Below are 13,729 nucleotides of genomic sequence, written 5' to 3'. Positions count from 1 at the left end.
ATAATCACCTTCTTTTTCAAGGGAGCTACATTGTCTAATGCAGAACGCAATGACGAAGTCATACCGTTTACAAAGACATCTATTTGTGAATTGGAAGAAACAACATTGCTGCTATCTGCAGGGCATTTCTGCAATACGGAGGATATTAAAAAGGGGACAGACTCTTTAAGTTTTGATACAGCATTATCCGATAAAGATCTACTATAATGGAACCCTCTTTTGGGGGTGGAGAACTCAGTTAGATTAAACTCAAATGTTATTAAAAAATGATCAGATAGGACAGGGTTGTGAGGAAATACTGTTAATTCTTCACAATCAATGCCATATGTCAGAACAAGGTCTAAAGTATGGAGCCGAGAGTGCGTCGGTTTATGCACATTTTGAGCAAAACCAATTGAATCTAGGATAGTTTTAAAGGCTACACTAAGGTTATCACATTCTGTGTCAACATGGATGTTAAAATCACCCACTATAATAGCCTTATCAGTATTTAACACCAAATCAGATAAGAAATCTGACAACTCATCCAAAAACTGAGTGTAAGGGCCTGGTGGACGATACAAAACAACAAACAGAAGAGGTTTTATTGCTTTGCAGTTTGGATGAGGGAAACTGAGGGTTAAATGTTCAAAAGAACTGTAATTATTAGTTGGCCTGGGACTAATTAATAAATTAGACTGAAAGATAGTTGCCACTCCTCCTCCTCTTCCCACAGATCTGGGAATGTGGAAATTTGAATAATTGGAGGGAGTTGACTCATTTATACTAACGTAGTCCTCTTGTAGCCAGGTTTCTGTGAGACAAAACAAATCAATCTGTTTATCAGAAATCAATTCATTAACTAACAAAGTCTTTGGAGGGAGAGACCTTATATTTAATAGACCACATTTAATTGTTTTATTTTTAGGTTCAAGGTGAACCGTATTGATTTTTATTAGGTTTTTATGATTTGTTCCTTTTAGATAAGTTTTTGATCTGTTAAGTTTTGGCCGTGGGAAAGACACCGTCTCAATAGGATAATGGATGGGTAACAGTACAGAAGCTGCAGAGAGGTGTGTTAAACTACGGCTCTGCTTCCTGGTCTGGACCCTGGATTGTCAGCATTTAGGAGGACTAATAAATCCGGCCAGATTTCTAGAAAGAAGAGCTGCACCATCCAAAGTAGGATGGATGCCGTCTCTCCGGATCAGACCAGGTTTTCCCCAGAAAGTTCTCCAGTTATCAATGTAGCCCACGTCGTTTTCAGGACACCACCTAGACAACCAGCGGTTGAATGATGACATGCGGCTAAACATGTCATCACTGGTCAAATCAGGCAGGGGACCAGAGAAAATTACGGAGTCCGACATTGCTTTAGCAAACTCACACACCGAAGCAACACCAACTTTAGTGACCTCCGATCGGCGTGATCGGGTGTCATTACCGCCAGCGTGAATAACAATCTTACTGTATTTACGCTTATCCTTAGCCAGCAGTTTTAGGTAAGATTCTATGTCGCCCGTTCTGGCCCCTGGCAGGCATTTAACTATGGTCCCTGGTGTCTCTAGTGCCACGTTTCTGACTATTGAGCTCCCAATAACCAGGATCGGCTTCTCAGCGGGTGTGTCGCTGAGTGGGGAAAATTTATTTGAAACGCAGACGGGTCGGTGGTGAACTGGGGGCTGAAATCTAGAGCTATGCTTCCTACGAACTGTCACCCAGCCGGCCTGCTTACCCGGCTGCTCGGGTGCTTCTGGAGGACCACTAAGTGAACTAACGCTAGGTCTATGTGGCTCCGCGCTAGCAGAGGGGCGGCTATCAGCTGGTCTTTCCATAGCACGGAGCCGGGACTCTAATTCTGACACCCTCGCCTCCAAAGCTACAAAAACACTACATTTATTACAAGTACCATTATCACTAAAGGAGGCAGAGGAATAGCTAAACATCTGACACAGAGAGCAGGAGATAAGGGGAGACTTAGTCAGAGACGGAGAAGCTGAAGTAATAGTAGGAGAGGAAGCCATTGTGGAGCTAAAGCTAGGCTAGGCTAAAGCTAGGCTAGCGCCCTTCTACCACGCCAAGAGAGCAAACCGTGAAACACGAGGAGTTCCCAAGCGTGATGTGCAGCAACAGAAAATGTTTTAAAAGTGCTTATGTGTTAGAAACAGATGTTACAGCAAAGAGATTAAAGATAAAAGCGAGAGAATCTGGAGCAACAAACCGTTGCTCACGCAGTGAAAACAGGAAGTGATACAATACGCCTTACCGCAAACAGGAAGTGACGTCAGTCAGAGCCTGACGTCACAATTGGGGTATAACATTCTGATGAATTGAATATAAACACTAAACTTTTAGGCGTGTGTGTATATATATATATATACACACACGCCTAAAAGTTTGAGGTCACTCTAAACATTTACATGATAACTCGCATTCTTTTAATCATTGAGTTACAAAATGAATACAAAAAGACATTTTTTACTGGAAATAATATTTTGTTCTTCAAACTTTGCTTTCATCAAATAATCCTCAATTTGCAGCAACAGCCTTGCAGACCTTTGGTGTTCTACCCATAGACATCATAAACGTAGACGCCATGTTGGGCGGGTTCTGCCTATGCTGCGATGCGTCAGAGCGTCCGCCATGTTGAATGTGGCAAATCTGCAGTTACTCAGACAGTTAAACAGTATCAGAGGAACTTTAATCTCAGAATATACTTTATATGTGTAATATTTTTATTTTTGTATCCCTTTGGCTTCATTCTCCTGACTTTATTCTCGTAAAGAATAAAAATAATTATAATCTAACCTGACTCTATTACTCCAGGACTGAGATAGTTATGCAAACTGTGACTATTCTGGAAATGTTCCCCCTTAATTCTCATAAGTGACATTTTTCTCATAATATTACCACTTTTGTCTTTTTGTTTTTACTTTTTTAACACACACCTATTTATTTAGAATGCTTCAAAATCTATATATGCACATCGATCAAAAGCCAATCTGGCTGCCAATTTCTATCAATGAATCTCTATACATTTTTTTACAAGTATATATAAGCTCCATCAATATCTTTCTATCTGAATACTTAAAACATATATACAAGGAACATAGACGTTGATCAATGTAAAATGTCTACAATGGTTTATAATAACCTTTTACATGTAAAGCAAACCAAACAGGAGTAATCTTACCAGTTTTAAAGCTTTCAGTTGTTCTCTGAAAGCTGGACGTTGTCCTCCAGCTTGGTCCTGCTCCAGCTCACCTTCAGCAGAACCTGCAGGAGTTTTCATGTCTGCAGGAAGAACAACAAGATGGAAGCTAGCGGCGGCTCACCAGTTCATTATCGCTCTGGGTAAACTGAGCAAAGGTGCCCCTGCGTTCCTGGAGCTCCTGCCACAGGTCCGTTGAGCTGCTCCCAGCAGGCCTGAGGTCTGCCGGCTGTCCAGCCGCTCCATCATTACAGAAAATCACATTCTCAATGTCTAAACCATACCTCTGATGGTTTCAATGAATAAAATGGGCCTTGTCTTACTTACCTTTATTGTATGTGTGTATATCTACACATACCTTTCTAAGTTAGAGTGTAAAAACTTAGAAAAATAGGGTTTAGAAACACAGATTATTGATGCTTTGACAAAAAGCAGAAGTTTAAGTTCACACCTCAAACAGCAGATAAGGAGGGACAGTAGCTACTGGTTAAAGGTTTAGTTGATAATAAAGAGGAAACGTTCCTGAGTGTTCATAGAAAGGGTTTATGAAAAAGAGCCAGAACCTTTAGCCTCCTTGTGGGGGTGCTGGTCACTGGTCAGCGTTAATAATCTGTCTGAGTGGAATCATCACTGCTGGCCTGTCTGACTCCAACTTAAACAGGCCGGTGCTGTCTGTTCTCTTTTATCTTCTTGAATAAATCACAATAGTCCCGCTCCTCTTTCAAACGGCTCCTTTCTGCATGGATGGATGACTGCAGGGCCGCTGATGCTACGCTCTCCTTGTAGACATCCCAAACCCCAGAATAAAGCCTCATATTAACTCATTAGTTCATCATAAAATGTTGGTTTTCCACTGTCCACAACAAACAGTCTTTTGGCAAAGTTTAGCCTTGTGCAAGCTGTCAGTGCCAGAATAGACAGCAGGGCAGAGCGATTCTCCAGAAGCTGGGCAGCTTTTAGGAGGATGTTGTCCCATCGACCACGTCTTTCCTTTTCCATCTGTCTGTGTGTCTGGATCCATTTCTCCTCAGTTCTTTTCATTACTCTGGTTGTTTTACAGCATTCACATTTCACTCAACACTTCTTTTGCTGGTCTTTTCACAGGCTCTGCCGCCCTGCACAGAGCTACTGCCTTTTCTTCAAAGTCTCTCCCTCAGACCATCATCAGAAATCCCACACAGCCTCTCTTTTATTAAAGAGTCACTTAATGCACCACATTCACAGGTTTTACTCCTATTCCTCTGTGACACACTGACCTCTGAATGCAGGTGAACAATCTGTGCCTCTCATAGGTCACATTTCTTATAGGGAAAACAATAACTTTCAAATTGTATTATTATTTAATTATCATTATTTTGTCCAGCTGTAGCTTGTCTGCTTGATCCACACATGATAAGTTATTGTAAACCTCTAAGGCACCAGCAGCATCTAAATAAAGCTCAAAGCCTGGTGTGAATCTCCTGCAGTTCTCTGCCAGGCTGCCTTTCAGCTGCAGACCTGTCTGCAGGGTTTTAACCTCTTTTTCTCCTCTTTTCTCCTCTTTTCTCCTCTTTTCTCCTCTTTTTATCCTCTTTTATCCACAGAGCTCGTCCTCCTTCTTTGTCCAGCTTGTTTGCTAGCTGGGTGGCTAGCTAACATGTGGGTTTTTATTCTGGAATAAATCAGTTGTTCTTGAAGATGATCTTTTATTGCACATCATGACGCTGCGTGGTTCTCCAGTCAGGGACGGAGCAGCAGCGCCCCCTGCTGTCCACTCGGACCCCTACAGGCGCAGGAAGGCAGCCTGACGGCCAGAACCGGTTCTGGATTCCACTGCTGCGGGTTCTGCTCGGTTACCGGGATGGCCGCTGCCCCGGACCCACTCATGGTTCGGTGGGTCACGATCCACGCAGAGCACGTGACAAAGTGTCAGGTGTGGCGCATGCGCAGGGGAACTCCCTGCATCTGCTTCAAAGCTCCAATTCCGTTTCCATGGTACCCCATGACGTAGTCCCGCCCTAACAAAGATCAGAGCAGATGACGCCACAGGCTCCTGACGTCACAGAGCTCTTGGAGCTCGGTTCTGTGTGACGTCAGAACCTGTGTGGAGTCTGGGTGGGAGCTCCTGGTGTTAGTTGGCATTTTTCAGAGAAATGGCTGAAAGCAGGTCTCCATTTAACGTCCAGAAGGACGACGTTCTGTGCAGCAAAAAGCACAAATACGTCGTTGAAGAGCTGCTGGCGCGGGGAGGATATGGACAAGTTGTACAGGCCAGAAAAATGAGCACCGACGCCATTGTGGCCATAAAGGTGGTACGGCGAGATCAGTACGCTTCAGGCGAGAATGAGGTGAAAATTCTGAAGGCGATCCGAGAATACACGGGCGACAAATCGACCATCGTGCGTTTATTAGAACATTTTGATCACGAGAACCAGTTCTGCCTGGCTTTTGAGATGCTGGACATGAGTCTGTTTGACTTCATCAAAATGAAGTATTTTTCCCCCCTGGAAGTTAACGAGATCCGAGTTATTGCTCAGCAAATGCTTGTTGCTCTGAATGCCCTTAAAAGAATGAGTGTGATGCACAGAGATATGAAATGTGATAACATCATGCTAGTCAATCACACGCTGCTACCGCTGAGGGTGAAGCTGATAGATTTCGGCCTTTCTATCAGAACCTATAATATAATGAATTTGAAGTTCAAGCAGCCTCTCTCGTACAGATCTCCAGATGTTATCCTGAACTTTTCCCAGAATGAAGCCATAGACATGTGGGGTCTAGGATGTGTTTTAGCTTTTCTCTTCCTTGGTCGCCACCTGTTTCCTGCGCGGTCTGAGTATGAAACCTTAAGCATCATGGTTACACTGCTAGGTCAGCCTGACGACCTTACGCTGAGCTATGGATTCAGCACAAACATCTTTTTCAAGTGTGTCCGGGCAGACTTTGCGTACGCTTGGAGGCTGAAAACAGCCGAGGAGTATTGTAAGGACGCCAATGAACAGATTCCCTCACCTAACGCAGCTTGTTTTAACCTGAGCTCTCTGGATGACATGCAAAACATGCGGCCACAAGCAACGGATCCGCTTGAAAAGGCAGATCTACTATGCTTCATTAACCTTCTCAAGCAGATGCTGGATATGAACCCTTCAAGACGCATCACCCCCAACAAGGCACTGAATCATGACTTTATCACAATGAAGCATCTGTGTGGTGGCACCGACAACCCTTATGTGACTGCGTCACACAGGATGATGGAAAGGTGCCCCGAGCCAGAACCCCAAGTGGAAAACACACCTTCAGGATCCAGTCAGTCCGCTGAGGAAAGCTTACATTCAGATACAAACAAAGCAGATTCTTCTGCACAAACTCCTTATTCAGATGGCCATCAGGACTCGGCAAAGGCCCCTGTGGGAAAAGCAAAGATAAGAACTGCTACGACGCCAAACCTCCCAGCCCCGGTTCAGGCGAAGGAGCGGAAACACGCACCGCTGACCAAGTCCGCCGGTGTGAGCAGAAATACGGTCCCTGTCAAACCAGGCTGCAGGTCTGAAGACAGAGGCATCCAGAAAACAGGACCGTCGGCCAGTACCAGCAGGAGAACCACGGTTCCTTCAGCTGCCGTTGGCAAAAAGGAGAGCTCCAGGGCTGTGAAGCCAAAGGCCTCAACTGCCTCCAAACCCCCGTGTGTTGGTGGTTTCTGTGGTACTGAATCATCATCTTCAGTCAGTTCTACCCCCATTAACTACTTCAGCGGTCCCTGCAGCAACAGAAATACCTGTGATAGTTCTGATGGGTCAAATGTGATAACGTCTTCTTCCTCTACGAAGTTCTGTGATCAGAAACAAGCACAATCAGAGAGTTCAACCCGTACAAGCAGAGACAGCACAGCTGCTGCTGAAGGATGCCCCAAAAACATGCCCCAAAGAGACGTTGTGGTTGTAAGAGTCAAAGAAGCAGCTGCTTCAAATTCCCCCATCCCGACTAATCTCTATGATCCGAAAAAGAAAACACCTGCTAGCATCCTAAAAACACCTGCTAGCATCCTAAAAATACCTGCTAGTGTCTTTAAAACACCTGCTAGCGTCCTAAAAACACCTGCTAGCAAAGATAGTGATACAAAACAACGTAAGAAAACTGTGAAATTTCTACCTGTCATCACTATTATACCAGATAACACTCCAACCAGTCCAGATGTGGACAGTGTGGCTGACTGTACTGACAACAAAGACAGAAAAACAAACAATAAATGTAAAGTTGTCAAATTTCATCCCATTGCCACCGTTATAAACAAACAACCCTAACCCTGAAGCTCGTGATCACAAAGCAGCTCCACCGACCCGTATCCAGCAACCAGAAGACAGCTCCGGTCTGGTCACGCCGTCCGCCACGGCCACACAGAACCTGTCCTACTTTGTCGAGGTTAAAACAAAGAAGACCTATTTTGAGAGGATGCAAAACTTTTTCAAAAGTCTTAAACTTTGTGTAGAAATGAATCTTTTGGGCTGAGTTGGACAGCAGTTAGTGGTTGGGGACAAAAAAGCAGCTGACGGCTGCTGAGCCCGGCCTGAAGGTCGTCATTTGTTATAGTTAGCATCTTATGTAAGATGAGAGCTTTCCAGCAGAGAATAATTGTTCCGACGTTTCTGGCGCAAACAGCTGAGAACGATGAGATGATTGTTCCTTCACCCTTTCTCAGAATAGAACTGAAAGAGGCGTCTGTAAAAGATACATCTGGAAAGCTGCTGCTAGCGGTTAGCCTCGCTGGTACATGATTTTTACCTCGTCTCTCTGTGTGAGGCGGAGAACTTTGATCTACAAAAAGGATTGTTGAAGATGTCATCTTAATTGTTTGATTGACTTGCTCAAATGAGGGCTACTCCCAGCCCCTAAGCCCCGCCCCCGTGACACCTGAACCGATCCTCAAGTAAATCTAAGAGACATTTAAAAGTTTAAGAACGCATGAAAAAGGGCCTTCATGGTGGCTGCCTCTGGGGCTGTAGGGTTCCCAGTGGCCCCATGCAGGTGTAGGTTTTCTCCGGGAGCTCCGGTCCTCCTACACATCTTAGTAGTCAGGGGGCATGAGATTCACTGTATGATAGTATAATATCAATGTATTTAAAATAAAATGTAGAACATGATCTAATTGATCAGAATCAGAAATACTTTAATAATCCCAGAGGGAAATTACTGTTTCAGTACAACCGCCATCACATACATCACAAACATTTGAGGGGGTGGGGGGTTGATTTACTGAGGCCATGCTGCCAAGGACACTACTGTGCCCACAGGGCGCTGCCATTAAATCTGTGGAAGGATAGAATGCCACAATAGGTGAGAAGAGGGGAAAAAAGCCAAATAAAAACACCCTATATTCTCACGGTACAGTGTGAGATATCTGCCAAAAAAAAAAACTCAGAACGAGATGCACAAATAAGACGAGACACATTTAGCAGAAGGTAAACATGTGAGACTAGTCGTGTGTAAGTTCATCAGTTTATATGAGCATCAGTTATGTGTGTCTGTTTGGGCGAAAGTGTTTATATTTCCCTGAACGCTCTCCAGAGACCATTGTCCTTGATGTTATCAGCTGGCCCACAGTTCAGAAAAGCATCCACAGATGTCGGGGGGGGGGGGGTTGGTTTAGGTAATTTGTCGACATAACATCCAGGGAGTGATTAGATAGGGAAGGCATAATCCAAATATGTTATTTGTTATGAGACAAGCTTCTCTGACTTTCCCGTCAGCTTTAAGTCTTTTGATGGCTCCAAACAGTGAAATCCAATTTTCCAAATTGTTGGGCTTTACTGCGTATCACTTCCAGATTTTATCCCATCTCCCCTTGAGTTCAACCACCAAAGCCAGTCTGCGTTCCAGCACATCCAGCTTTTCGGCTCTGCTCCTCCGCCTTCCAGGTCTGACCGTTCACCGCCTTAGTGAGCGCATCATGCAGCCGGCAGCCTGATCAAGGCCACATAGCTACCGACATCCGCTGTATTTGCTGATACATCAATTTAGATTCCAAAAGTAAACTAAAAGTACGCTCTAATTCACCCGTTTTGTCATGGTGGTAGGCGAAAACAGTCCTGTTTAGCGAGGGATTTTAACATTTATGTTGAGACAGAATGTGATAACGTTAGTGTAGCCTTTGAAACTATCCTAGATTTAATAGGTTTTGCTCAAAATGTGCATAAACCGACGCACTCTTGGCCTAATACTTTAGACCTTGTGCTGATAGATGGCATTGATTGTAAAGAATTAACAGTATTTCCTCACAACCCAGTCCTATCTGATCATTTTTTAATAACATTTAAGTTTAATCTAACTGAGTTCTCCACCCCCAAAAGAGGGTTCCATTATAGTAGATATTGTGGGACAATGCTGCATAAAACTTTAAAAAGGCTGTCCCCCTCTTAATATCATCAGTATTGCAGAAATAACCTGCAGATAGCAGCAATGTTGTTTCTTCCAATTCACAAATAGATGTCTTTGTTAACGGTATGACTTCGTCATTGCGTTCTGCATTAGACAATGTAGCTCCCTTGAAAAAGAAGGTGATTATTCACAGGAAGCTGGCTCCTTGGTTTAATTCAGAGCTGCGTTCCTTGAAGCACAATGTTAGGAAATTGGAGAGAAAATGGCGCTCTACACACCAAGAGGAATCCTACCTAATCTGGAGGGACAGACTATTGTTGTATAACAAGACCCTTCGCAGAGTTAGAGCAGCATATTTTTCATCATTAATTGAAGAGAATAAAAATAATCCTAGATTTCTCTTCAGTACAGTTGCCAAACTTACCCAGAGCCACAGCTCTGTTGATCCATCCATTCCCTTAGCTCTTAGCAGTAATGATTTTATGGGATTCTTCATAAATAAAATTGATGCCATTAAAAATAAAATAATTGGCATCCTCCCAAACATGATTACCTCGTCCTCAGTAAGTGAGGCAGCATTGGAGGAATCTTTAGAATCTGTGCAGTGTCTGAACTGTTTAGAAGCAGTAGAGCTTTCTGAGCTATCTAAAATTTTAGCTCCATCTAAACCTTCTACCTGTATGTTAGACCCAATCCCAACCAAGTTGTGTAAGGAGGTATTCCCTCTGATCAGTGGTCCTATTTTAGACATGATTAATCTATCCTTAGTAAATGGATATGTACCACAGGCTTTAAAGTAGCTGTTATTAAACCTTTACTTAAGAAACCTTCTCTTGATCAAGATGAGTTAGTAAATTACAGACCTATATCTAATCTTCTTTTCTCATCTAAAATTCTTGAGAAAGTAGTTGCTAATCAACTTTGAAACTCCTCAAGTAGGTCATTGCTTTGTAAATGTTCACAGTCAGGCTTCAGAGCTCATCATAGCACTGAAGCAGCTCTGGTGAAGGTCACTAATGATATTCTCATGGCCTCAGATAATGGACTTGTGTCTATACTTGTCCTGTTAGATCTAAGTGCTGCATTTGATACAGTTGATCACAATATTCTCCTACAAAGACTTGAGCATACTGTAGGGATTAAGGGAAAAGCATTAGGCTGGTTTAAATCTGATCTGTCGGACAGATTCCAGTTTGTTCATGTTAATAATAAATCTTCCTCAAACTCTAGGGTCACCTGTGGAGTACCACAGGGTTCAGTCCTTGGACCAATTCTATTTACTATATATATGCTTCTGATTGGCAAAATTATCAGACAGCATGGGATTAATTTCCCATTGGCTTCCTGTTAAATCAAGAATAGAATTTAAAATTCTCCTTCTAACGTATAAAGCCCTTAATAATCAAGCTCCATCATATATCAGAGCTCTGATTACCCCGTATGTTCCTAACAGAGCACTTCGCTCTCAGACTGCAGGTCTGCTGGTGGTTCCTAGAGTCTCTAAAAGTAGAATGGGAGGCAGATCCTTCAGCTATCAGGCTCCTCTGCTGTGGAACCAACCAAGTCAACTTTATTGTCGTGGGAGGTGGATGCGTAACTGCAGCTATGTACGTTATTTTTTTGTACAATTATTATCATTATTACCTCCATCAACTGCAGGAGAGGCTCAGATTGACATCAGCGTCGTCTTTGATAGACCAACTGGTACAATAGTAATAAACTGGGGTAAATTAGATTTTTCAGCTGTAACATTTTCTTATTAAACTCAGTAAAGTAGAAAGAAAAAAAGATTGCTTATGTTTTGTATCTGAACAGTGAGGAATGAAGCTGTGGGGGACTTTCTGCAGGGGGGGGGGGGGCTGTAACCAGAGGGCAGCAGGGAGACCATGGTGGGGGTGGGAGGGTCTCTGTGGCTGTCTGAGCCCAGGTCCAGCAGCGTGACGGTCCTGGTCTCAGCCGTTGGTCTGAGCTGATGTGTCCTGGTTCTGAGATCACTCAGTGACCCACAGATCATCCTGGAAGCAGAGTTAGACGGATGTTCTCCTACTGTGACGCCAGACTGGTTCTGCCTGTGAAGCTGACTGGACCTGTTGTGGTTAGATGGTTTTACACCAGACAAGATTTAAACCTGCCTCTCAATGTGAAGGAGGTGACGTCTGTGATGTTAGCATGTGAGAAACGACACGGACACGTCAAGCAGAGGCTCCATCTGGATCTTTATTGGAAGGGAAACGGGGTTCAGGCAGAGCAGCTCCTCGACATCTGAGCAGGAACCAGGAATAAAAAGCCCTTAATGAGTGCTGGGAAAGAGTCCAACAGGCTGGAGGGGAGAGCGTTCAGACGAGAAACTGGACTAAACAGTCCATGGTGAGAATTAAAAAAAAAATCACATGTAGAAAAACGCCTCAGATTCTGTGGTTAAAGAGACTAAATGTGCTCAGTTGGTCTGCTGACAGTAGAAACAGCATTAAAGCTGTAAAACCCACTGACATCATCTTCATCATCTTCATCAGCTCCCACAGAAACTCAGAATCCATCCTTCATTTTAGAAACTCAGCATTCATCAGCATCAGTTCTGGTTCTGGTTCAGTTCTGGTCCAGTCCTGAGGGAAACCGTCATTTCCTTTTAAACAAATCACAGATTCGCAAATTAAAATCTAAACGCTCATAATTTATTAAGAAAACAGTTTGGTCTGTTAAAGTGAAATCCTCATTTTAATTTCTGTTTTCCTGTTTTTATAGAATAATTTGCCCGTTTTTTACACGTTTCTATTTAGATTTGTAATTTTCAATTAAATAAAGATTTGTTTAACTGGGAAGATTTTCCTTTAAGAACCTTATTTTTTCCTCAATCTGTCCTTGTGTCATAAACAGAAAATAATCTTGATCTGACCAGAACAAGATGGAGACAAACCCAAATTCTTTTAAAAACATCATTACACTACAGCTTGAATATGTAAACAGATTAAATCCTAATGAAGTTTTCAGTGTGGCCGTCATTGATTGTTTTTTAGACTTTTTCCACTTATTTTCCGGCTCTGAATCACTGAATCCAGCCTTTTAATGCTAATATTGGTCAGTTTTAGTTTTGTGGCTCCGCCCACAGTGTTGGGAATCCTCTGAAAGGACCAAAACTCCGTAGTGAGCAGTGTGCTGGGAATATAAAACAAAATCTAATTAAAGTGGAAAACGTTTTTCCACAACCACAGTTTAAGTTTAAGGGATTTCTACCCAGAGTGAGCGGCGGGTTCGACCCAGTGAAATAATCAGAACCTTTTGGCTCTTAAGTATTTCTGTCTTCTTCCAGCCAGTGTGTCTCCCACTGTGGGGGAACTTCCTGTTTTCTGTCCAATCAGAGCTCAGCGTGAGCAGGAACGCCCACATTGTCATCCACTCCAGTAGATTTCAGCCGTGGATGGTTTTGGACAAAGTGGTCAACCATCAGATCTCCTGATCTGAGGACACCAGCTGGTCTGATGGTCTTTGAGGCTTTACGCCTTGCCCCCCCACCTGCCCTCTAACCAGGGACCAGGCAGCTTCTTCATCATCAGGTCAGCTCCAGTTGGCCTGGAGGAGCTCGATGTTTTCAGACTTTTAGCAGCTCAGAACTGCTGAAACATGCTTTTCTGTTCAGGTCTTCGTGTTTCCTTCCTTCCTCTCAGGAGTCCTTCCTTCCTTCCTTCCTTGCCTCCTAATGTTCTTCCTTCTCCTTCTCCATCTTACTCATTGTATCTGGCTAATTTTTTACGTTTCCTGCGCTGTCGTGTAATTCGCTCTCCTACTGCACGCTTCTGCCATTGGTCAGCACCTTTGAATAAGCTCCGCCCCCTCTATCTTATTGGCCACCGTTGGCAGTATGACTCCTGCGGACACCCCCGCTCCTCATGATTGGTCAGATCCTCAGAACGAGGTCACACAGGCCATCTCGTCGGCCAGCTCCTCCTCGTCGCGGCTCGTCCTGATTGGCTCCTCGTCGCTGTAGAGCGCCGCGGAGTCGTCGCCGATGGTGTTCAGGAAGTCGTGGCTCCCGGAGCTCAGCAGGTCGCTGGCGGCGGACTCCATCTCGTCCACCGTCATGTGACACGCGTCTGCGATCTCACGCTTTGCAAACGCAACGAATTTGGGATCCCGAGCGTAGAGGCCGAGTCCTTCGGAGATCAGAACCTGAGACAGAGCAGAACAAACGGG

General features: G+C 43.9%; 2 protein-coding genes across 3 annotated transcripts in view; one reads left to right on the top strand and one right to left on the bottom strand.

Moving 5' to 3' along the window:
- The first annotated feature begins 5,244 nt into the window (after positions 1-5,244).
- Positions 5,245-6,878, top strand: LOC105919256 (homeodomain-interacting protein kinase 1-like). The gene is made up of 2 exons (XM_036135135.1): positions 5,245-6,675; positions 6,726-6,878. The coding sequence occupies exons 1-2, from the start codon at positions 5,323-5,325 to the stop codon at positions 6,876-6,878; spliced, it is 1,506 nt and encodes a 501-aa protein (XP_035991028.1). The 5' UTR covers positions 5,245-5,322.
- A 4,860-nt stretch (positions 6,879-11,738) lies between these two features.
- cacna1fb (calcium channel, voltage-dependent, L type, alpha 1F subunit) overlaps positions 11,739-13,729 on the bottom strand; it is a 45,186-nt gene continuing 43,195 nt past the window's right edge. For both annotated transcript variants that reach the window (XM_036143677.1, XM_036143679.1), the window contains exon 51: positions 11,739-13,705. In XM_036143677.1, coding sequence (XP_035999570.1) covers positions 13,442-13,705 — 264 coding nt within the window. In that variant the 3' untranslated portion in view covers positions 11,739-13,441. The remainder of the gene's footprint in view (positions 13,706-13,729) is intronic.

The sequence above is a fragment of the Fundulus heteroclitus genome, chromosome 1 (assembly GCF_011125445.2).
Source record: "Fundulus heteroclitus isolate FHET01 chromosome 1, MU-UCD_Fhet_4.1, whole genome shotgun sequence".
NCBI classification, from domain to species: Eukaryota; Metazoa; Chordata; class Actinopteri; order Cyprinodontiformes; family Fundulidae; genus Fundulus; species Fundulus heteroclitus.
Note: the sequence above shows the minus strand (reverse complement) of the source record. Positions and strands in the feature narration are given on the sequence as shown.

Coding starts and splice junctions, on each gene's coding strand:
- LOC105919256 (XM_036135135.1), top strand. CDS start 5,323: ATGGCTGAAAGCAGGTCTCCATTTAACGTCCAGAAGGACGACGTTCTG. Junction 6,676..6,725: donor CGCTGACCAAGTCCGCCGGT/GTGAGCAGAAAT, acceptor GTCTGAAGACAG/AGGCATCCAGAAAACAGGAC.